The sequence below is a fragment of the Schistocerca cancellata genome, chromosome 7 (assembly GCF_023864275.1).
Source record: "Schistocerca cancellata isolate TAMUIC-IGC-003103 chromosome 7, iqSchCanc2.1, whole genome shotgun sequence".
Lineage (NCBI taxonomy): Eukaryota > Metazoa > Arthropoda > Insecta > Orthoptera > Acrididae > Schistocerca > Schistocerca cancellata.
In genome coordinates this window covers 583,383,595-583,407,615 of record NC_064632.1, presented here as the reverse complement: position 1 = coordinate 583,407,615, position 24,021 = coordinate 583,383,595, and the positions used below count along the sequence as shown (strand labels likewise).

The window sequence follows — 24,021 nt, the reverse complement described above, 5'->3', positions numbered from 1 at the left end:
GCATGTGATACATCCTATGTGGAATAGGTAGCACTAGTGAAAGCAGCAGTGACTACCTGGACACATCACAGCATTTAAATAGTATGCCAGGCCAGCCAGAATGTGCAAACACTGCTCAAGTACCCAACTAACAAGGGGAAGGCCTCAGACATGGCCAACCGATTCGGCTCAAATTTTGCAGGTTGCTTGTGTACAACCTAAAACGAAGGAATCTAAGATATTTTGGGTCAACACCCCCGCAATTTTGAGAAAAATCACCCCTAAATGTTATGACGAGCAATCGACTCAAAATTGGAGGGATCGATGGATATTGTAACTAGAGCATTTTTCATCATGAGGTATGGGGTCGGCAAATGCAAACTTTTCCATAAATCAAGGAAAGAAACTTTTACAACTGCCGCTTCTGTACCCTCATGGTAAACACTCTTCGCCGACAGCAGCGATAGCGCAACGGCCAAAGTAACTGGCTGGGAATCGGAAAACCCAGGTTCGAATCTCAAACAAACCTCACGGATGTTATTCTTTTCGTTTGTATTTTTCCATATCTCAATTGATAGGGATAGGAGCGTTAATAAGGTAAGTAAATCAATAAGGAATGATAATAATAAGGTAGGCAAACTAATTTCCCAAACGCCGTGAGTTAGTAAAGTATTAAACTTTTAAGCCTTCTCACATGAAAACAACTCCGATAAGAGTGCTGCAAATTCCTCACGAGGGATCACAGATAGCCAACTGCGCGACGCTTGTTTACAACGAGGCACGGGATGGAATGCACACGGGGAGAGTTATGTTGTCCCAGTTGCCTCTTCGTCATGTCACAGTTGTGAACCTGGAAGAGTGAAGGTGTTCAGCACGAGCCTTATAGAAGTCAATCGGAAAGAGTTGTTTTCCGTCATTAGGCTGCCGTGAACCTCGTGGATACATATAATGATTTTTCCATCGTTAATGCGCCGAATGAAATTGTTTTGTGAATGAATACAGTGTTCTTCCGTAAGTAACATATGACGAGTACTGTGTGTAGTTTGTAGTAATTAGCTCGTCTGTTTATACTGTAGTAACTTGTTATTGTTTGTTGTGTCACATCATTCAGGTGCATAATCTGAATAATGGAGGATGTACACCCTCCGACTAGCGCTGTAATGTATAGTTAGGAGCCTGTCACAGACGATGGCAAGCGGGAAGTTACAGACAGTGCGTTTTGGTTTGTAAAAGTGTTGCAAGACAGATGCATTATCAATGCAGTACCGGAAGCAGGCAGTTCTGTTTCTCGGCGTTCCAGATTGATAGGAGCGGCTATCGTCGAGCGATTTTTGGAGCTGACGAACAAAATGACTTCAGCTGATACTGAAGTACTATACCATGAAGACGAAGCAGAAGGTGATTCAGTGGAAGATATCCCGACTAGTGAATTGCAAAATGGTCATAACACTTTGGAAATCTCCACACCACTGGGAATATGTGCATCATCTGTTCCTGATGAGTATTATGAACTAAAAGATTGAACTACGGCGCTATACACCCTGAAGTAAAAGTAAAGGCGGTAGCACTGCCAGGAATCATCCAAATTGGAACTTACAAACACTGCAAAAGAATGGAGCAACAACAGCCCTGAAAAGGAAGAAGGACTTGAAATTGCGGGAACGTGATATTGTTAAAGGAGGGACAAGATACGACAAATGCCAGGCGATTAATAAATGGACATACGACAGATTTGTCGAATCTCGTTGTCGTAACGAGAATGTAACAACGAGAATACTTCAGGAGTGGGCTGCAGGTGCAGCGCTTCAATATACGGCCAACAAGGATTTTATGTTTGCTGCATCATTATCTTGGGCAAGAAATTTCAAATCGGAGTATAAAATTCATCAACGGCATGTCACTAAATACGTCTCTCTTAAGGAGGTATGAAATATAGTAGATATACAGAAAGTGGCGGCTCTTTTCAGCACGCAAACGGCGTCACTTATGACTGGTTTTAATCGTGATTACATGATCAACACTGATCAAACAGGATGCAAGTATCGGGTGAACATTCGACGCACGTTATCGCATAAGGGAGAAAAACGAACCCTTGTCGCAGTTGGTAGCAAAAACAAATTAACACATTCGTACATGGCGCAATATGCCATCACAGCCTCTTGAAAAGTGTTGCCTAAGGTTTTCCTGTGTTTACAAGAAACGAATGCTACATTTGGCCCTCGGGTTATAGAAGAGGTCAATCGTTTAACCGACTTGTTGAAAAATGTTTACATTACCTGCTCCAAATCTGGGAAACTGAAGAATGCGATTTACAGAACATTTCTTGAGAATGTTTTAAAACCATACGTTTCTGATACCAAGTTTTGTCTAATATTGGATTCCTGGAGTGGACAAGTTAATACTGCAATATATGATACAAAGTTTATAGATGGCGAGGGTCAGCCGACGTGCACAGTAAAAGTAATACCGCCAAACTGCACACCATGCACACCTGTATGCCAACCGTGTGATGTTTATTTCTATCGCCAGGTTAAAAACTTTATTTCCAGGCTTCAGAATTGCAGTGTGCTTCTGGAAACCCAGTGGGAATTGCACAACCGCACAGATGCAATAACTATTCACAGCATAATTCATAACCAACTTTCAGCACCGAGTTTGCAGGCAATGATACCGTATGTGTGGTACGCATCAAAATTAATTACCGAAAAAGACATATTTTTAAATCTAAACCAAGTTTGTTTTCCGTCGAATCTTCGGAAGGAACAGTGTAGTTGTCGAAAGATTGCATTCATTAGATGTTCTTGGTGCCGTGAGTATATTTGTTTCGAATGTTTATATGACAAGTACCATCCATCTAGTTGTTCGAAGAGAAGTGAGGACACGTAACAGTGACTGGAAGAGCCATTGTAAAGCGACCTAGAGTATCATTTTAGTTGTTTACTATCCCAAGAGGTTCGAGAACTTCATTTGCCTACCTTATTATTATCATTCCTTATTGATTTACTTACCTTATTAATCCTACTATCCCTATCAGCTGAGATATGGAAAAATACAAACGAAAAGAAAAATACCCGGTAGGTTTTTTCGAGATTCGAATCTGCGTTGTACGATTCTCAGCCAGTTACCGTGGCCGTTGCGCTATAGGTGCTGCCGGCGAAAAAGCATTTACCACGTGGGTACAGAAGCAGCAGTTGTAAAGGTTTCTTACCTTGATTTCTGGAAAAGTATGCATTTTTGGACCCCATACCTTTACAATTATCTATCGATCTGGCCAATTTTGAGTTGGTTGCTCGTTATAACCTTTAGGGGAGATTTTCTCAAAAACGCGGGGGTGTTGACCAAAAATATCTTAGATTCCTTCATTTTAAGTTGTACAGAAGCGACCTGCAAAATCTGAGCCGAATCGGTTGGCCGTGTCTGAGGCCTTCCCCTTGTAAGCTGCATCCATTTATGGAAACATTTTTTTAATAAATATTTTAAATTCCATGTGAAACAAGAGATATAAGATGATATATACGAATATAAGGAAAAAATTCTATCTAAAGAATAAATGGAAAAAAGTATACAAGGATTAAAGACTAAAAAAGGCTTCATGAGAAGAAGGAATTACAACTGAACTAGCTGAAACAGATCCGCTTCACGTAGTCTTCATTTGTTTTCTAAGAACATTCCACATCACTCAAGAACACTGTACAACATTCAAGATCGCTCAAGAACATTGTACAAATAAATACTTAAATAAATCATAAAAGTGTTAGTGTTTGACACTCAGAAATAGTCTTGAATGCTCAAAAATACTCTTATATCCATTTAAGTATTCAACACTACCTATTCAACAGCAGCCTAATTTCAAATGTAGTCCTCTTTCATTTCTTGATCTGCACTGAATTGCTGATCATGTTCTCCAACTAGTCTTTTGTTGGTTCTCAAATCACAGTTTCACACTTACACTATTTGATCCAGTGCTCTATATTTGTATTTGCATGATGTTAATTAACTGTCATTTGTTCATTACTGCCGAAATAAACCTGCAAACATTTATAAGACTTGTTTGGAAATTGTGACAATGATTCAATTCTATATCTGCTCTTTTATTGAAAACACAGGACTGAACTGATGTTCTTCACAGCACATGGAAGTAGCACCAAATTTGGTAATTTGAAAGTAAGTATTGTATGGTCTGATATTTTGTAGAAAATGTTTTGATTCCAGAGTTTTTCCACTTATGTAGTTAAATAATTCTGGTGGAGAAATTTCCAGTAGTGCTAATCAAATTTTTCCACTCATGCAACACATTCTTGGTGTTTCTCTACTGAATCTCTTGGCACCACAGAACTGGCACACATGATCCATTTTGCCAGAGACAACATCTTTGTCTCTGTTCTAGTCTTTATTGCAATCTCCTGTGAAACTGTAATTTCTACTACTACTTCTTCTTTGCACTTCTCATATGCTAATGTTTTGTTCATGTTCTTGTGATTGTATTCTTTCATAAAGTTCACTAATTGATTTATTTTGTAATCTTGTTTCTTCAGCAATTTCTCTCTGTCTGCTTACTGAGTGTCTCATTCAGTCATCTTCTCTAATACATCTGTTAAAGTTTTCTCTCAACCTATTCATTTTCTTCTATTGTGAAGTTAAACATGCTTCTCATACCTCATCTATTCATTTCCTTGCTGTTCTTTCTGTTGCCGTCTTTTAATTTCACCACTGGCAAGATCTCTTTGTTACTTAATATAATAAAATTACACTTAATACTCTGTTCACTAGCTTAAGCAATTCACTTATATTTATTTAACTTCCGATCACTTCCATTTTTCCTTCAGCTACTCTAATCGAGTTCTGAAAGTACAATGACACATGTGTCTCACCATCGCTTATATATACTCCTCTGAGCTGCAACGTATCCCCACAACAGGATAATGGAACATTCTTGAACATCCTAGAAGGAACAGGAACATTCTAGGCAGTCTCTATCACTTTCGTGCTACATTCTCAGCTGCTTCACTGCTGGTATGTAAGGCATATACATTCTAAGCTCACACCTTCCACACAAAAGTACAAGCATTTCGACACACACATGCTATTGCACTTATAAGAGTAGCGAAGGTGACTAGTACCAGTAGAATGCAGAAAAATTTGTGAAATTGCAGCTGACATGTCTACATTCCTTCTTTCCTGCCCAACAACTGGGTTGCCAAATCAGGTGCAGATAATAAAAACAGAAATCTTACTTTACTAATAGTGCATCTGAAAACATCTCTGCCTGTTCCACAGATTGAAAAAAAAAAAAAGAGCACACCTTTTCATTCACAGATTTGAAAATTAGTGCATTCAATTCAATAATCTCATCGTCTTGTAGATAAGGATAAGAGATCATTAGTGCACTGTTCTCTAAGATCACATATTTTCAGCTTTGTCCATAGAATGATTTCTTCTAGCATATGTTGACTAAAGAACAGATTAAATACCTCCAAAACAGCAAACCTTTTTTCCCCTGAGACTTTTTGACATCTGTCGTAGCCCAGGCAGCTGGAAGACAATGATGTGCTGTTTTATTTTAGGTTAGTTGGTAGCTCCTGTTTTCTCCATTGAAAACGTATGTTAATACCAAAGAAGTAAGATTCTTCATCATTACCAGGTGTCACAACTTCATCACTTTTCCTTTTCTGTTCCAAAGTAATGTCATCGACACTAAATATCTTTAAATTTGAGTCATTATCACTGTCATAAGTCTTCACCTGAGAATATACTGTGTCATTCTTGAAGATCCAGCTCTGTCTCACGTTAAACATGTTGCATAGAAGGTCCAATTTTCTCTGTTATGGAGAAACAGTAACACTGAACAACAGGACACACAAACAATGTGGTATATCTGTAGAACTTCTCAATATCCAAAAAGAAGAAATAAAGTGTAGTGACAGTGCAAGAGTTAGGCACATGTAGCTTGCCATCTAATAGGAAGGTACACAGACGAGCGCACTATGGTTTACAGGATTATGTGGAATATCACAAGACAAAAAACAGTACTGGCCTGAGAGACTTGAGGGTTAGTGAGAACAATCAACAAATAAATTGAAGGTTATGCAGAGAAAATAATCAGTGAATTACAACAGAGATTCTGAAGAGAGAGAGAAGTGCTGTAGACCAGTTATTTTTAATGAGACAGATAATTGAGAAACACTTTAACACAAAGATGTACTGTTTATTTATCATAAGCAACAATCATATAGCATTACATGGGAGTAGCTGACACAAACATTAAGACAATCTGGACTGGAAAAAATAAATTGTTAGTTTCCACATCCCACTAAACTGGCAATAAAATAAACCCAGAGCAACTGATTGGGAAGAGTTATGTTATAGTAAAGAAAACAAACAACAGGATGGGTTATCCGCGACAAATCTGAGGATATATGTACGACATAGCCACAGCACCAAGAACAAAAAAGCCTAGAAGAAGAAATTAATAGCTCAGACTCCATATAACGCAGAAGGAAAAAATATTTGAGTGTAACACCTAAAACACAGAAAACATGATGAATGTTAGTTTAGAATGTCCAACATGACAGTCAGGTCCCAGCTGTCACCTATTTAAATCTCCACAGTGTCAAGGTAAGTATTTAGCTTTTCCTGTGTTTTCGTAGTAGCGTATTTCTTAAATTTTGTGTGTGTTTCTCTATTTAGGAGGTTCATTCTCACATTTTGTAGCTATCCATGTAAATTCATTCACTCTCTAGCACATTAATAGCTTATTTCTTTTGTTTTGAAGACAACCATCTGTTTGCTTTGTACGGTAGTCAGACACGCCCCAGTTGTCACCTCACACACATCTCCACAGCAGCAAGTTACGTATCTAGCTTTTCCTGTGTTTTATTAGTAGTATATTTCCTAAATATCATGTGTGTTTTTCTATTTAAGAGGTATCATCTTGCGTTTTTAAACGTAAGTGTAAATTCAGGCAGTCTGTACTGCAGTTTCCATTTCTTCTGAATAGCCAGCTACACAGCTCATTAAGGCATCAGTGTCCATTGGTGACATGTCAGCACAGTAGCGAGTTTCATATCTACCTTTCTTTCTTCTTTTAAATTTACTTCTTCACACAGTCTTGCTAGGATGGGTAGGATGTGTGCAGACACAAGAGGAGCTGGCCTCAGTTCACAAACAGTGGAATGCATTTTTGTCTATAATCTGTCGCCTTCATGGCTGTTGCCTGGGGATGTATTGGTGGTGGCAGAGAACCTGGAAAGTCGCATGGGGCACCTCAGGTGTCACTTGTTTTGTCCACAGGCTCAGCTGTTGAGGCACCTCCCTAGTGTATCAAAAGCGGTGGATCTGCCCTCACAGCTGGATGTGGCGGGTGGTAATGCAGTCATGTCGCTTGAGGTGGAGGGCCAATGTGAAGACTGTCCATCTGGCCTTGCCCATTCACCCTGTGATTGAACAGATGGCCACTCCTTCAAAGCAGGGTTCGAGCAGGCTCACATGGGCAGGAGTTTGTTAGGTTTTTTTTTTTTTTTTTTTTTTTTTTTTTTTTTGGGCATAAAACTTCTATGGTCATAAACACACATTCTGTGGCTTAGGGAAGGGTAAAAAACCGAATGGGGAATCAGCAGCAATGGGAGTGAAACTCAAACAGGGGGGAAACTAAAAACAGAAGGAACTCTTAGAAAACTACCATAGAAAATGGGGGCGGGGTTGTTTTTCCCAAAAAAGAGCTTCAAATGACCGATGTCATTTCACTGACAGTGATAAACTCAAGGACGAGACCGACTGAGTGCATGTCATCTGCTAAAATGGAAGATATATCAGGCAACAGCTGTAAACAGGCGTGTAGCAGATTAAAATAGGGGCTCTGAAGTAAAAGGTGTCTCACTGTCCACGGTTGAGAGCAGTGGGGACAAAGCGGGAGAGGATTGCCACTTAAAAGATGTCGATGGCTAAAAAGACAGTGCCCTATCTGTAGTCTTGTTAAAATTACCTCCTCCCAATGACGAGGTCGGGAGGAAGAGGTCCAAGCACAGGGAAGAGGTTTCACGTCCCATAATTTATTATCGGGAAGTGTAGGCCAATGTGTGTGCCATAAAAGAGCAACACAATGATATAAAACGCTCTGTAGATTGGCTAAGGGAACCGTGTGAACAGCAGGTCGATGAAGAGAGACTGCAGCCTTGGCTGCTATATCGGCTGCCTCATTTCTGCGGATATCAACGTACCCTGGGATCCAGGGGTATGCCACAGAGATGCCCCCCAAGTGGAGCCAGTCCTCAATCCAGTGGACCAGAGGGTGGACAGGGTAAAGAGCTTGGAGGCTGAGGAGAGAGCTGAGCGAATCCGAGCATATAATATACTGGATCTGCTTATGGCGACGGATGTATCGGACAGCCTGGAGAACAGCGTAAAGCTCCTCAGTAAAAATTGAACACTGGTTGGGAAGCTGATATCTGTTAGAGGTGTCGCCAGCAATATAGGCACTCCCAACATCAAATGTTGTTTTTGAGCTGTTTTTGAGCCATCAGTGTAAATAAATGTGGCATCCTCTATTTGTGCACAAAGAGCAGCAAATGCCTGACGATAAACAAGAGGATAGGTATTATCCTTTGGAAGCTGACAAAGGTCACAGAGCAGGCAGGTACGGGGGCAAAGTCAAGTAGCACTGTACCCTCAGTTGTCAAGAAAGTTTTAGGAAAGTGGAGGGAAAGAGAACTCCCGGTGGTAGTAGAGAGGAAGGGCGGCCTGCATACCCTAAAACCAAGGAGGCATTGAAAAAAAGGGCATGGACCGGATGAGCAGCCATGGAAGACAGATGACTAGCATAACAACTCAGGAGGACAGCTCACCGACTGGACAGTGGAGGTTCAGCAGTCTCAGCACAAAGGCTTTCCACAGGGCTGGTGTAAAAAGCTCCAGATGCTAAACACAATCCACAGTGGTGGACAGAGTTGACACGCTGAAGAGCAGACAGCCGTGCAGAGGAGTAAACTATGCTTCCATAGTCCAATTTTGAGCACACTAATGTGCGATATAGGCGGAGAAGGACCACTCACAGTTCGCTCCCCAGGAGGTACCATTCAGAACACGAAGGGTGTTGACGGACCGTACACAGCAAGCCGAAAGATATGAAACATGAGAGGACCAGCAGTTTTCTGTTAAAAGTTCCAAGAATTTGGCGACATCCACGAACGGAAGGTCGACAAAGCCTAGATGTAAGGAAGGCAGAGGAAACTGTATGATGCCAAAAATTTACACAGATGGTCTTACTGGGAGAAAAGCGGAAACCGGTTTTGTTGCTCCATGAGTGGAGGTGATCGAGACATCCTTGAAGATGTCGTTCAAGAAGACTGGGCCGTTGAGAACTGTAGTAGATCGCAAAATCGTCGACAAAGAGGGAGCCCGAGACATCGAGAAGGAGACAATCCATAATCGGATTTATGGTGGTGGCAAAAAGTACAATACTTAGCACTGAGCCCTGGGGCACACCATTTTCTTGGGGGAAAGTACGGGAGAGAGTAGTGTTCACCCACACCTTAAATGTACGCGCTGTCATAAATTCATGAATAAAAAGGGGTAGCCGAGCTCGAAAGCCCCATGAGAACAGTGTGCGGAAGATGCCTGTCCTCTAACAGGTATCACATGCTCTCTCCAGATCAAAAAATATTGCTACCATTTAGTTTCCTGAGAAAATAGTTCATGATGTAAGTGGAGAGAGCAACAAGATGTCAACTACAGAATGATGCTTTCAGAAACTGCGTTTGACAGATGTTAAAAGGTGTCTGAACTCCAGCCACCAGGCTAAATGGCAATTCATCATACGCTCCAACACCTTGCATACACTACTCATGAGAGATATGGAGCAATAGCTAGAGGGGAGATGTTTGTCCTTTCCAGGCTTCACTCATGAGAGATATGGAGCAATAGCTAGAGGGGAGATGTTTGTCCTTTCCAGGCTTCAGAACAGGAATGATGATAGCTTCCCACCACCTTCTGGGAAAGGTACTGTCGGTCCAAATTCGATTATAAAGGCGAAAGAGGTAATGCAGACTACGGTATGATAAATGCAGCAACATTTGGACGTGGATGCGAGAAGAAGACATTGTGTGTTGGAGTTCCCGCATAGAGAAAACAGTATTATAGCTTTCGCTATTTTGAGAGGAGAAAGCAAGAGGTCGCACTTCAGCTGCTCGTTTCTTCTGGAGAAAAGCCGGCTGGTCATTTGAAGAGCTTGAAATCTCAGCAAAGTGTTGACCTAATGAGTTAGAAATTGCGACTGGGTCCACCAAGGTATCATGCGCGACAGTGAGCCCAGAGATCGGGGAGAAACTAGACGTGCCGGATAACCATTGAATTCGACTCCAAACTACTGATGAGGGAGTGAACGTGTTAAAGGAGCTGGTAAAGAAGTACCAGCTTGGCTTCTTGCTATCGCGGATGATGCGACAGCATTGCGCAGGTAACTGCTTATAGCAGATACAATTGCCCAACGTAGGATGGTGGCGGAAAATGCGAAGAGCACGTCTCCACTCGCGTATTGCATCATGGCACGCCTCGTTCCACCAAGGAACTGGGGGGCGCCGGGGCAAATCGGAGGTGCGAGGTATTGAATGTTCCGCGGCTGTAAGAATAACTTCCATAACATAACTGACCTGATTGTGAATGCTAGGAAAGTGACGGTCACTGAATGTCACTAGAGAAGAGAAAAGCATCCAATTGGCTTGTGAAAACTTCCAGCATCTTGGACGCATAGATGGCAGTTGTGGCTGTAATCGAAGGACACATGGAAAATGGTCAATCAAGTGTGTATCAGCAAGAGCAAAGGATTCAAAGCACTGAGCTAGCTGAACAGTTCTGACCAAATGGTCCAAATGAGAGAAATCTGTCGTGGAGGCAGACAAAAATGTAGGTTCTCCAGTGTTGAGGCAAACAAGATTCGCTTGGTGGAAGAGGTCAATTAACAGAGAGCCTCGCAGACAAGGACACGGAGGTCCTCAAAGCAGGTGCTGGGCATTGAAGTCCACAACCAGCAAATAGGGGAGTGGGGGCTGATACTAAGGAGATGAAGGAGATCAGCCCTTGCCATTGGTGTGGACGATGAAATGTATACAGCAAAAAGAGAGAAGGTGCATCCAGAAAGGGAAAGACAGACAGTGACAGCTTGGAAGGAACTGTTTAAGGGGATTGGGTGATAATGGACAGTATCATGGAGAAGAATCTTACGTCCCCCGTGTACCGGAGTGCCATCAACAGAGGGGAGATCAAACCGGACTGATTGATAATGAGCGAAAACAGAGCGATAGTGGGGACGCAACTCTGTTTCCTGAGGACAGAAGAGGACCGGGCAGTTGGATCATAAGTGGATCGACAATTCATCCCGATTGGCTCAAATGCTGCGGGTATTCTAATGCATAATTGACATAGGGTGGACAGAAAAGGGAAGAATCTCACCACGGTTGCTGTCAACTCAACGACCACTGTGAGCCGGCAGCCGACATCGTGGAACAGCATTCAGCCAAAGGCAGAAGATCCTGATCCATAGGTTGTTAGGGGCCAGCTCCTGTCACCAACGAATGGCTGGTTGATCGGCCGCCAGCAGTGCGCCTCGGCAACACGGAAGACGGCTGAGGGCAGTTACCGCCGGGTGGCGCTGTAGATGAGACACACTGTGGCAGAGAAGGAGAGGAACTTTTGTTTCTTATGAGACTTCTTGGAAGCAGGACATCGAGATGAGGGAGGAATCGATGGTTGTGAAGTCAGGGTATGTAAAAAATCTTTGCGAGAAGGCTCTCTTTTGGAAGTCCGGGCATCTGATTTTGGTGCTCGTGATTTAGCAAGAGCTGATGAAGGGTGAGCCATAGAGAGAGCACGTGATAGTGGGGAGGTTGAGTGGGCAATCTTTGTGCTGGCAGATCTGATGACTGTGGCACTAAAGGTGAGATCGCAAGTCTGCATGGGTACCTCCTTTGTAGGCTGAGGAGATGCAAGGACAGTGCTATATTTACCTGCCAGAGGCACAGTGGGCTTTTGACTGGTAAATAATTTACGAGCAGCAAATGTAGACACCTTTTCCTTCACTCAGATTTCCTGAATAATTCGTTCATCTTTGAAAATAGGGCAATCTCTAGAGGAAGGAGCGTGGTCACCATACTGTTGATGCAACGAAGGGATGGAGGTGGACAATCACCCTCATGGGCATCCCTGCCACATATAACACATTTGGCCGGATTGCAACATGACTGGCTAGTATGATTAAACCGCTAACACCGGTAGCAATGTGTAGGGTCGGGGATGTAAGGGCAAACTGAAATTATCTCATATCCTGCATGAATGTTCAATGGAAGTTGAACTCTGTCAAATATCAAGAAGAGTGTACGGGTTGTACTTGTCAACCCTTTTCATGACTTGTACAGCTGTTATGCCCTGGTCAGACAGGTAGTTTTGAATGTCCTCATTGGACACTCTGTCCAGTGAGCGTGTATAAACCACACCACATGATGTATTTAAAGTGTGGTGTGCTTCCACCCAAACAGGGAAGGTGTGTAGCAGTGTAGTTCACAGCAATTTTTGTGCCTGGAGGGCACTGACTGTTTCTAACAACACAAGGTGCCATTTGTTAATTGGGAACAAGACTTTACAGGACCTGCAGTTGTGTTGACACCTTTCTGAATAATGAAAGGGTTGACTGTGGAGAATGGAGAAGTCTTGACCTTTGTCAGACCGAGAAACAACTAGGAATTGTGGCACTGATGGAAGAATTGCCTGTGGCTGAGACTCATTAATTTTCGCTTGTGAGCAGAAGTTATAGATGTAGAGAAAACCATTGCAAAAGTATCCCCCATGATTAACAGCATCTCCAATGGTGCGCTCCTTTCTTATGGGGGCCCTCTCTGAGGACACTTCTGCCTTAGGTGATTGTTCACACCTCAGGTCACACCTCCCGAGAAACGGATGGAGGGACCAGTCGGCATGTTCGGAAGGTACCTGCTCGGGTAATCAACCTTCCCTGGGCCTGGCATTTACCAGGGGCTACGTAAGTGTCCTACCAGTCTACCAGGGGCGGGGAATTACACGTTACCCCGTCACCGGCTACACGTGGGTCAGCCTTCAGACACGCACAGGGAGGAAAGAAAGAGAAAGGGAGGAACAAAGAAAAGGAAAGAAGAGAGGTCTCAAACGGTGCAGTAGAGAAGAGGGTAAAGAGAAGAGGCAAGGAAATGAGGAGGACAAAGGGTGGACAGAGACTTTTCAGCATAGAGAACAAAGAAGAGAAACTATGTCTTACAGTTACAAGCATCGGTCTCTGGACATAGTCATGAAACATACTCCCAAAGTATGGGAGAAGGGGAAGGGAAGAGGTGGGGGGAGGGGGAGGAAGGACGGTACGCAGCCTGGAAAGGAAAGAGCCGCACTAGTGGGTCCCGTGCTCGCCACGCATTTATCCACAAAAGAGTTGTGGACCCACTGGGGGAGAGTTTGCTAGTTATCAGGATCTCCAACATTAGGTGCCTTACAGAGCCCCTTAGGAAGATAGTGTTCATGGCTGGAAAGAAAGCCAGTGTGCATTAAGTACGTCTGTCAGAGGGCCTCATCCAAGACGTGGCAGTGAACTTGCCTGCAGCTATCGAGAATGCAGGGTGCAGCCATCTGCAACTTGTGGCTCACGTCTAGATTAATAGTGCACGTCACATGGATGCACAGGCATCTGGCAGAAGTGGTGAAGACTGCTGGCCTCATGCGTGGGGTGCAAGTAGAGCTCGCAATTTGCACCACTCTTCCCAGCTTTTATCAGGGTTTTACAGTTTGGAGCTGTGTCGACGGTACCAACGAAAGCCTTCGACTCTATGATGGTCTTGGCTGCAGATTTCTAGACCTGCATTATAAAGTACAGAATTGTAGGATTCCCACTGTAGGGATGCACAACACACTCCAAGAAAGTTCTCGCACTCAAATTATTCTCAGGACTGACAGCTGGCTGAAACCCGAAGCTGAAAGCTCTGAGATACTTAGTGAGTAATGGAACATACACAGAAAGACAGGTTAGACACCAAGCATGGGGAGTGTCCATTGCAGTTGACAAAAATATTGTCTCTGTTGAGGTCAAAATTGAATGTGACAGTAAAGTTATCGAGTCACATATAGCAGATTTAGGTGAAATGAATGAATTGTTGTCGTGACAGTTATAGTCATTCAAAGAAAATCTATGGCCAGTAACGAGTAAATACCCAGCTCATGGAATTCTAATTAGAAGCAACTTTAACCTACCAAGTATAGACAGAGATGGCTATGGATTCATTGCAGGGATACAGACAGATAGTCTTGTGAAGTACTTTTGAACACATTTTCCGAAAACTGTCTTGAGCAGCTAATTCATCAGCCCATATACAATGGAAATATCTTAGACTTTGCAGTGACAAATAGGCTGGACCTTATCGATGGTGTCAGTATAGACGGGGGTTGGTGGCAGTAAGTCGTCATAGCTGCTATTGTTATGAAAGTTAATATATCAGTCAAGAAGGCTAGGAGAGTGTTTCTGTTAGAAAAAGCAGATAAGCAGTTGTTAGCATCTCATTTAGACAATGAACTGACATCATTTAGTTCCAGTATGATAGACATAGAGGAATTACAAGCAAATTTTAAACAGATGGTAAATTGTGCACTGAACAAGAATGTGCCCACTACGTGGATTATGGTTGGAGAAGACCCACTGTGGTTTAACGACAGAATTTGGAAAATGCTGACAAAGTAAACACTGTTGCACTCTTGGTTCAAAAGAGAATGCACAAATGACAGGCGTAGGTTAGCAGAGATTCGTGCATCTCTGGAATGATCCACGTGTGAAACGTGCAATGACTAGCACCATCGTACATTAGCAAAAGACCTGGCTGACAATCTGAGAAAATTCTGCTTCTTAGTAAAATTCCAAAGGAGGTCCATTTAGTCACTCATTGACACATTTGGTGTGGCAGTGGAAGATAGCAAAACAAAAGCATGAGTTTAAAATTTCACATTTAAGTAATCGTTCATGCAGGAGTATAGTACAAACATAGGGTCATTTGACCAACACACACAATCCTGTATGGACGACATAATAATAATCATCCCTGGCATTGAGAAACAACTGAAATGATTCTAATCCCACCAACATACATTTCACATAAGGATGACAAAGATAATACGCAAGAAATTAGGACTCAAATGAAGCCATGTAGACAGTAATTTTTTCCTTGCTCTATTTGTGAGTGGAACAACAAAGGAAATGACCAGTAGTGGTACAGTGTGCCCTCTGCGACGCACTATAAAGTGGCTTGTGGAGGCTGTAGATGCGCATGTAGCTGTATCAGTACCCAAACTAAAATATTCCAAGGAAAGTGTGGCTAAAGAGTTTAAAAGTGAGAAACAGATTCCATAAAATCTTCCTTAAAATCTCAATCACTCATTTCCCACATATATGTATATATTAACACGTGCACACAACATACAACTATAAACTTGTCAGATACCCTGTAAATTGGTTCAGCAGTTTTTGTCATGAAAACATAAGACAGAGTTACTTTTGCATTTATGAGTACGGATTTAGTATATCGAAGATTACATACAGAACAGTAGGTATTACTGAGTTGTTACTATGAAGGAGCACTGAAGTACTTAAAATATGTTATTAAAATACCAAAAGAAACACAGAAGAAGCTGAAACAATAACTCAGGATATTGTGATTCGCTGAATGCTAATATAAAAAAACAAAAACAAATTCAGCTAAAATGTTGTGTACAGACATTTGTTCACCTCCACCACTGCACAATGGTGAGTGCTCTCACTGGAGGAGAAGCCCACACATAGCACAACTGACTGTTTGGAGGTGTGTTAATGTCATTAGCTAAGTGATTACATGCAAGGACAGCAATTTTTTCATTGTGTTTACCATGTATTCATCCTCGGGAAACTACTCTGCAGCCCCATTTCCTGAATTCTGACTTTTTGTAACTCCCAGTAAAATGACACAACCTTTCTTTTGTCTGTAGGTACAGAAAGGGATCTTGGGCATGAACAGAGTAAATTTAGATGAAGACTACCATAGCTTTGAATGTGTCTCATTGACTTAATATCCTTTACATCACATATCTCTATACTGAGAACTACGAATTCACTGGTAGGAAAATCATGAGGACTGATTCAGAGAACATCACAGAACAGTTGATGGAGTATCCACATATACATACAACAACACTGTTGCATTGTTGTTGTGCTCAGATAAAATGCTACAAAACGATGACATAAAAACAGTCTGGAATACAGGACTTTTTGTAATGTCGATAGCTTTAAAATTACTCTGGCCATCTTTCGTAATCAAGGTAGTGAATGGCTCTATCCTTGATCAGTCTATAATACAACAATGCATCATCAAGACAAATGGGAGTCACTGATGAACACCAGGGACTTACAGTTCCATAAGACTGTTCGCATTGGTCAAAACCTGAACTTAGGAATCTCAGGTTAGCCAAACGTGTACCAAACCAAACCAGGGTGCACTTCTTTTGGAATGACCTGCAAGGCACTTGTGGTTTCTTATTGAATGACATGGATATAGCAATAGCAAGACTCATCCCCCCTCCCCCTCCCCGGACCCCGTGTGTGGGCGCACTCTCTCTCTCTCTCTCTCTCTCTCTCTCTCTCTCTCTCACACACACACACGCGCACACACACACACACGCGCGCACACACACACACACACACACACACACACACACACACACACACACACACACACACATACCGTATTTACTTGAATCTAAGCCGCACTTTTTTCCGGTTTTTTGTAATCCAAAAAACCGCCTGCGGCTTAGAATCGAGTGCAAAGTAAGCGGAAGTTCTGAAAAATGTTGGTAGGTGCCGCCACAACTAACTTCTGCCATCGAATATATGTAGCGCTACACAGGCATGCTTTGCAGGCACAAAGATAAATACTGGCGCCAAAACCTCTGTGTCAGTAAATAAATTAAAAAAAAAAAGGTGTAAGACAAGCTTTTTACTCCGCCCCGAGTTTCGATCACTGCATTTTTATACATTATCGAACGAAGTGAATACGAATTCCGTATTGTTCATGTTCGAATGTAGCAGCATTTCAATGTACGACGAAAATCCGACTGGCAAGACTGTTTGGGATGTTTGTCAATATGGCCAACTCTACGTTCTGAATTTTTTCCTACCTGTAAGAAGAGATGGTTGCTAATAGGAACTTTTATGAACTGTGAATCACATGCAGTATTCTGTTCACCATAAGAATAATACGAATATAAACATTTTGCCATGTATTGTTTCGTGTTTGCTGGTATCTCATTTAAATCCTGTCTGCCTAATACACTACGAAACTAGAGTGAGACAAGAGCAAAAGCGGAAGAATATACATATGTCATGTTTATATTCGTATTATTCTTATGCCTAGTAGTGATATAGTCAGAAATGAAACACGGCAATTGACTAGATTTTTAAATCTAAGATGACTCTGATTTCTGTGCAGAATGTTATGTACTACAGAGGCGTCTGCGAAGATTTTCAAACGGAGAAAAATTTCCGCTAAACTCTCATTCAGAACTTCTATCATACGCAGTATATTATTTCGTTCTAGTTGATCATTATCAAAGAAAGCAGCAGTGTAAGTAACAACAAATAGCAGTCTCTTGCCATTGTTTCGCCAATGAGACGATTCCTCTCTCTCTCTCTCTCTCTCTCTCTCTCTCTCTCTCTTTTATTTTTTTTTCTCCCAATTGTAAGCGGCGGTAGTGTGCACAAAAGCAAGCCATGCCGCGAGAGGCAACAGGCTGTAAACACTCATTATCAGAATGCGACAAACAGTGCATGACACAGTACAGTAATGCATTTTCAGCTTAGAGTGATGTAAACACCTATAACAAAGAGAACGACGCTTATCAGATCAAAGAAAAATAAACAATCAATTCAAACCAGACGAAGCACGTGAAAAAGGAAGGGTACCCGTATAAATACGGATGGAGCGCGTGACGCATAGCAATGGCTACCTGGTAAAGCTTAACTGCTAAGCTTACGACTCGAAGCATACTACTGTAGCTGTATCGTCATTTATTCGACCTAAATTGTCTCTCGTATTACAATGGACCAACTTTGTTTCGATTTGGAGGTGCGGCCTAAAACTTTTCTCTCCCCTTGAATTTCGAGTCTCAAATTTCAGGTGCGGCTTAGATTCGGGAAATTTTTTTTTTCCTTGATTTCAAGTCTCATTTCTTAGGTGCGGCTTAGATTCGAGTGCGGCTTAGATTCGAGTAAATACGGTAGCTAACGTATTAAGTGGTGACAAAAGAAAAACTAGAACATGTAAATATATTTCAATATTTTGATCCAGTAAGGGACAATGCAGAACAACACAACAAATATAATTAAAGAAAGAACCCAAGCTCGAATTGGAGCATACTATACAAATTTCTAAAACCTTAATCTTTTGGCTGCTGCAGACATGTTTGTTAAACACAGAGCTAAGTACCATGTGATTGTCTAACAGTCAACATCGGGGCTTCAACCTGGGCTGAGGCTACCGAAGTGGCCTGTCTCCCTTTGTGCTGAATATTTCAGAAGTGCTTTCTACAATGTCTCCTCCTATTGTTCCAGAATCTGTTACTGCTGAGAGGCACATTACAGTAGATGTAAGAACTGATGCCTGGCTGTGAATTAACTGTTATTACAAATCCATGTTTTCTGATACAATTTTGCTTACCAATTCCAATAATTTAGTGTTGCTTTCAATACACACCAGTAGTTCAGTGGTCCTCCATAGTTATAAGCCAGTAATACCTACTGCACTATATGTAATCTTCAATATACTAAAGTCATACTCATATTATAAAAGCAAAAGTAACTCTGTCTTACGTTTTGATGACTGAACCGCTGAACAGATTTTGTAGATGAAATCTGGTATGGAGATAGTTTAAACACTGAAAAAGAGCATAAGCTACTTTAGAATGTGTGTAGTACAAGATATTTATTGATTTGGACAATATTATGTGAATTTGGGAATATTTACTCTTTGAAAAAGCTATTCACTCTTTGACTTTTGAACTTTATATTTGTGAAAACGTTTTTATTAGTAGATAATGTTCTAGATAATACAATTCAACATAATGGATACTATGCTTATACGATCCTCAAATTGTTTAATTTATATTCACATACTAATATTATAAATGGGAAAGTAACTCTGACTTATGTTTTCATGGCTAAATTACAAAATTGATTTCGATGAAATTTAGTACGGAGGTAGCTTGATCCTGAGGAACTGTATCACAAGACATACTTGGCAGCATCATGAATGACTTTTGATGGACTACTTGAATGGCTATCGCACTGACTTCCTAAAATTTTTTCCCATAGTTGACACTATATTTATTATTTAAATTCATGAAAACCAGCATATTTTGTCTTACACATTTTTCACAAAATCGTATAATTTTTACTGGTATTCTATATCTAAAAACAAAGATGATGTGACTTACCAAACGAAAGCGCTGGCACGTCGGTGGACACACAAACAAACACAAACATACACACAAAATTCTAGCTTTCGCAACCAACGGTTGCTTCGTCAGGAAAGAGGGAAGGAGAGGGAAAGACGAAAGGATGTGGGTTTTAAGGGAGAGGGTAAGGAGTCATTCCAATCCCGGGAGCGGAAAGACTTACCTTAGGGGGAAAAAAGGACGGGTATACACTCGCGCACACACACACACACACACACACACACACACACACACACACACACACACACATCCATCCACACGTATACAGACCAAGGTGAATACAAAGTGAAACTACTGGCAAAAACAAAACAAGAAAATAAGACGACAGAAAAGATTTCGAAATGCAACAGTGACAATAACAAACGTAATTGTTGGGTTCACATTAATGATATGAATATAATAGAGGGAAACATTCCACGTGGGAAAAATATATCTAAAAACAAAGATGATGTGACTTACCAAACGAAAGTGCTGGCACGTCGATAGACACTCAAACAAACACACAAAATTCTAGCTTTCGCAACCAACGGTTGCTTCGTCAGAAAAGAGGGAAGGAGAGGGAAAGACGAAAGGATGTGGGTTTTAAGGGAGTGCGTAAGGAGTCATTCCAATCCCGGGAGCGGAAAGGCTTACCTTAGGGGGAAAAGAGGACGGGTATACACTCACACTCACACTCACACACACACACACACACACACACACACACACACACACACACACATATCCATCCACACGTATACAGACCGGAATTCTTTATACATCTATCTTTACTATTTACTGAAGCAATGAGAGTGAGGACAATACTGTTTTAGAAGCTCTCATACTGTGTATCACTTTTCTTCTTCGCTGCTTTGCATACTACACAATTCCTGGAGGGTCCTTTCTCGATGGGATTGGGAGGGATAAACCTAACAAAACCTGAAAAGGATTGCTTATAGCTGACAAAATATCGAAAGCAATCAAGTACATTCTACATAACTAAATAGATCTACAATGAAACTTTGATTTTTTTTAAGTTCTCTGATCTTACATTTTTCCCAGTTCTATGCCATAAATTCATAGCTCCTGTGAAAAACACATAACATCAATGCTAAAAATTATCCGATTTTATTTTTCTTCGTAGTCAGGTTTAACTCCATTCTACATTCTTACTCGATGTTTTGCTTCACTTCATACAGTTTTCTTCCTATTGACACTTTCTGTGACTGAACAAGACTTTAGTGGCACAAAAACAGACAGTTTACACCACCTTGGGGGCAAAGTTAAGGGAACGTTTTAAGCCGGTGCAGAGAGGGGAGATGTGAGAGAGGAAATGCTGACATAATCCACAATCGGCATTGCCAAACCAACTTGCAATGTTCAGCTTCACGGCGCACTTGTGACACAACTACTGCTACATTGTGGCAGCAACGGAAAAACGGGACAGTCGGCATGAAGTATTCTGGACCGAGGCAAAATGTGATGAAGGGACCCAGTCGCCACCTTTTTTCATAACTCAGTCTCATCTTTTTGGCTGTATTTCCGATGTACTGTATTCAGCAATATCGATTGTTAACCTTCAAATTCAAACACTGAGTTTAGAAGAATATTCCCAGTCATAATCAAGGAAACATCGGCCATTTCCAGATAGTGAGCGCTTATTGGCTGACATCTTGTTACACCACCCAACAGCCAGTGCACTCACCACACCACACCAAAGCCTAGATTTACAAGGACACTGGGTTGCACACAACTGCCCTATCAGTCAATGTGCATGTGCGGCATGCATTTGTGCAACTTGTTGATAGGAAGCAACCTCTAACAAGGCGCTTAGTAATGTATAGCCTAAGTGAGGCCTCACTAGCTATCTGTTTATAATTATATGTATGCAGCCAAGAAGAATCCTGCACAACTAGTTAAGTACAATATATATTATTTTTTACCAATGACTTCTAATTATTTTAGTCGTTTCAGATCCAGACCATGCACCCAGAACCTTATCGATGTTACTGACAAACCTGCTGTGACTTATAGATTTCTACTTAGCATTGGCCACCAGTCAACACTGGCGATGACTCGTTCGTCACCATAACAGTTTGAACTGTTGTCCACCTAAATACAAGTCCAGTGTGCTAACCACTGTGCCAACTCGCACAGTCAAGAGACAAAACTCATATGACTTTAACAAAGACGAAACAGTAAGAAGAAGCTATAGTAGCTTGGCCTGTCTCACAGCCAGCGACATAATAATGGACTTGAAACCTGTGAGCCTGCTGTATAAGCCAATGGGTTAATCACTAGAGGAGGACAAACTGCCTTTCTGTACTACATGCACTATGGAAACATGAGCATCTACTGCACAGTTTTCACCCCATTAGGAGATTTGGCAATTTGTTTCTGAAATTTTCAATGATTTATTGTTGATCAGAAATATCAGATAGTTAGTAATATTTTGTAACTTTAATGTAACTCTGGAAATAAAGTGTACATAGTCCAAAATGCTCATCTTTTCCTGTGTGTTTTCTGGCAAGATAATTCATCTGTGGCCAGTCACAAAGGACCAGTGGTGTTTGGGCCCAAACAGTTAATGGAAATGTGCAAAAATGGTACCTTGTATAGGAATCTGCAACAAAATTTTCAAGGCAAGAGAAATCTCAGCGTATCAGTATTTTTATTTATATATGTGTGCTCCAGTATATAAACAGATGACTGTTTATTATTCTTGTCTTCCTGAAGCATTGTATGCTAAATATTTACTTTTATGCACTTGACATACAAAATAGATATTACAGTACTTCACACCTCAAGTCTGTGTATTTGTCAGTATAGTATCTTATGTCAAGGATAAAATGAAAAATAACAAAACTGCTTGGATCATTCTCTAGCTGACTGTTTTGCCCCAAAGGCAAATCATCAAATGCACAACTAAGTGGACAATACTTTCCAATCAAATCTGACACCATACCATGCTTTTATCACAAGCATTTCACTATCCATTATATTCCTTGTTGAGACCTTCTATGTTGACAGCTTAAGCCTGTGCTTTCAAAATCTGTAGAGGAGTTATCAGTTACGCTAACATTGAATGATTTATCCCCACTGTTGCTCTTTGTATCTCTGCCATCTGTTCCTATGAAAATAGCTGATGACCGAAACACTGTGATACCTAACTTGGTAAACAGTAACACACCATGTGAAACTGAATGCATAAAAATGGGAATGCAGCTGAACACAACTTATCAGCCAAAAGAGTGAAAAGCTACTGAGGTAAGGGGATGAAAATCCACTGTATGGGTAAACTCGTCAACAACACACATGCATCCGAGGAGCGGTGCAACTATACTCATCATTAGCACTCAGGAGTACAGCAAGGTGTCATGAGTTAATTCATCAACAGTGCTCCAGGAAAACACAGAGGAAGTGCTTCAACTCATCAACAGCACCTGTAGACTGGCGTTTCATTACAATTTAACTTGTCAACATCAGGCAAATGGTTAAAGAGCAAAATAATTATTAGTTGGATGAAATGTAGTATATGTAAGATACTCATCAGATCAGTTCTTACCTATGCAACAAATGTCTGGATGCTAACAAAAGCCAATAAATGATGTTTACAAATTTTCTAAAGGAAAATAAATGGAAAAACTATAGCCCATTTGGCATCTGTGCAGATAAATGAATAAATAAATATTTTAGAAAATGCCACATTTATAACATCACACAGACTAAGATGGCTAGTATATGAATAAGGAATGATATGTGACTTTTAAAAGAAATTATGGAAATGGGTATAAGATACTATGGAAATTGATATATTATAACAGAAAAAGGAATAGACCAAAATGAAAATGTTTACACGATGTTATAAAGTATCTAGTAGCAATGAATGCATAAGATACGAATGAGAAAGCTAAAAACTGACAAAATTAGGAAAATGGTGAAGCAAGCCTATGCTAAAACTAAACTGCAGAGCTGTGTGATCCAACAAGGTACTCTGTGTGGCATTCCTGACTCCTGCTCTCTAAAGTCTAAATTTAATTACTGATAATTCTTATTTCAGAGATATAAAAATGCAAACTACAACATAGTTCTAGAAAGTGACAGATTTTAAGGATAAGTCTTTATGTGAAATATGAAGAGACAAAAGTGGAATATGACTTCAAATAATGTATACCTGTAACAGGATTTTTGTAATATGAATAATTTTGAAAATGTGAGGTTCCAATGAAAATAAAATTTGTATTATTGTATAACAGAATTAACTTTACAACAAATCTGAAATAGCAAAAACAGTTTTGTGATGAGGCTTACCTGCAAGCTACATATACTGCAATTATACCGTACATCTTGTCATTTCTTTCTGCAACAGCATTTTGTTCCAAATATCTGGCAAGAAAAGCAAAGATTCATAAGACAGAAGTAAACGTAGGGTGAAGTGCACTACCTTACTCTTGCTATAGCCACCATATAACTTAATGCACAAAAATTTGGCTTCATCGAAGTGACACATGTAATAATTATGAGGTAAGG

The 24,021-nt window shown here is 40.9% G+C and overlaps 1 protein-coding gene across 2 annotated transcripts in view; it reads right to left on the bottom strand.

Moving 5' to 3' along the window:
• The window catches only part of LOC126092102 (origin recognition complex subunit 6), a 77,906-nt gene that overhangs the window by 29,040 nt on the left and 24,845 nt on the right, over positions 1 to 24,021 (bottom strand). For both annotated transcript variants that reach the window (XM_049907534.1, XM_049907533.1), the window contains exon 4: positions 23,803 to 23,877. In XM_049907534.1, the coding sequence (XP_049763491.1) occupies positions 23,803 to 23,877 (75 nt within the window). The remainder of the gene's footprint in view (positions 1 to 23,802; positions 23,878 to 24,021) is intronic.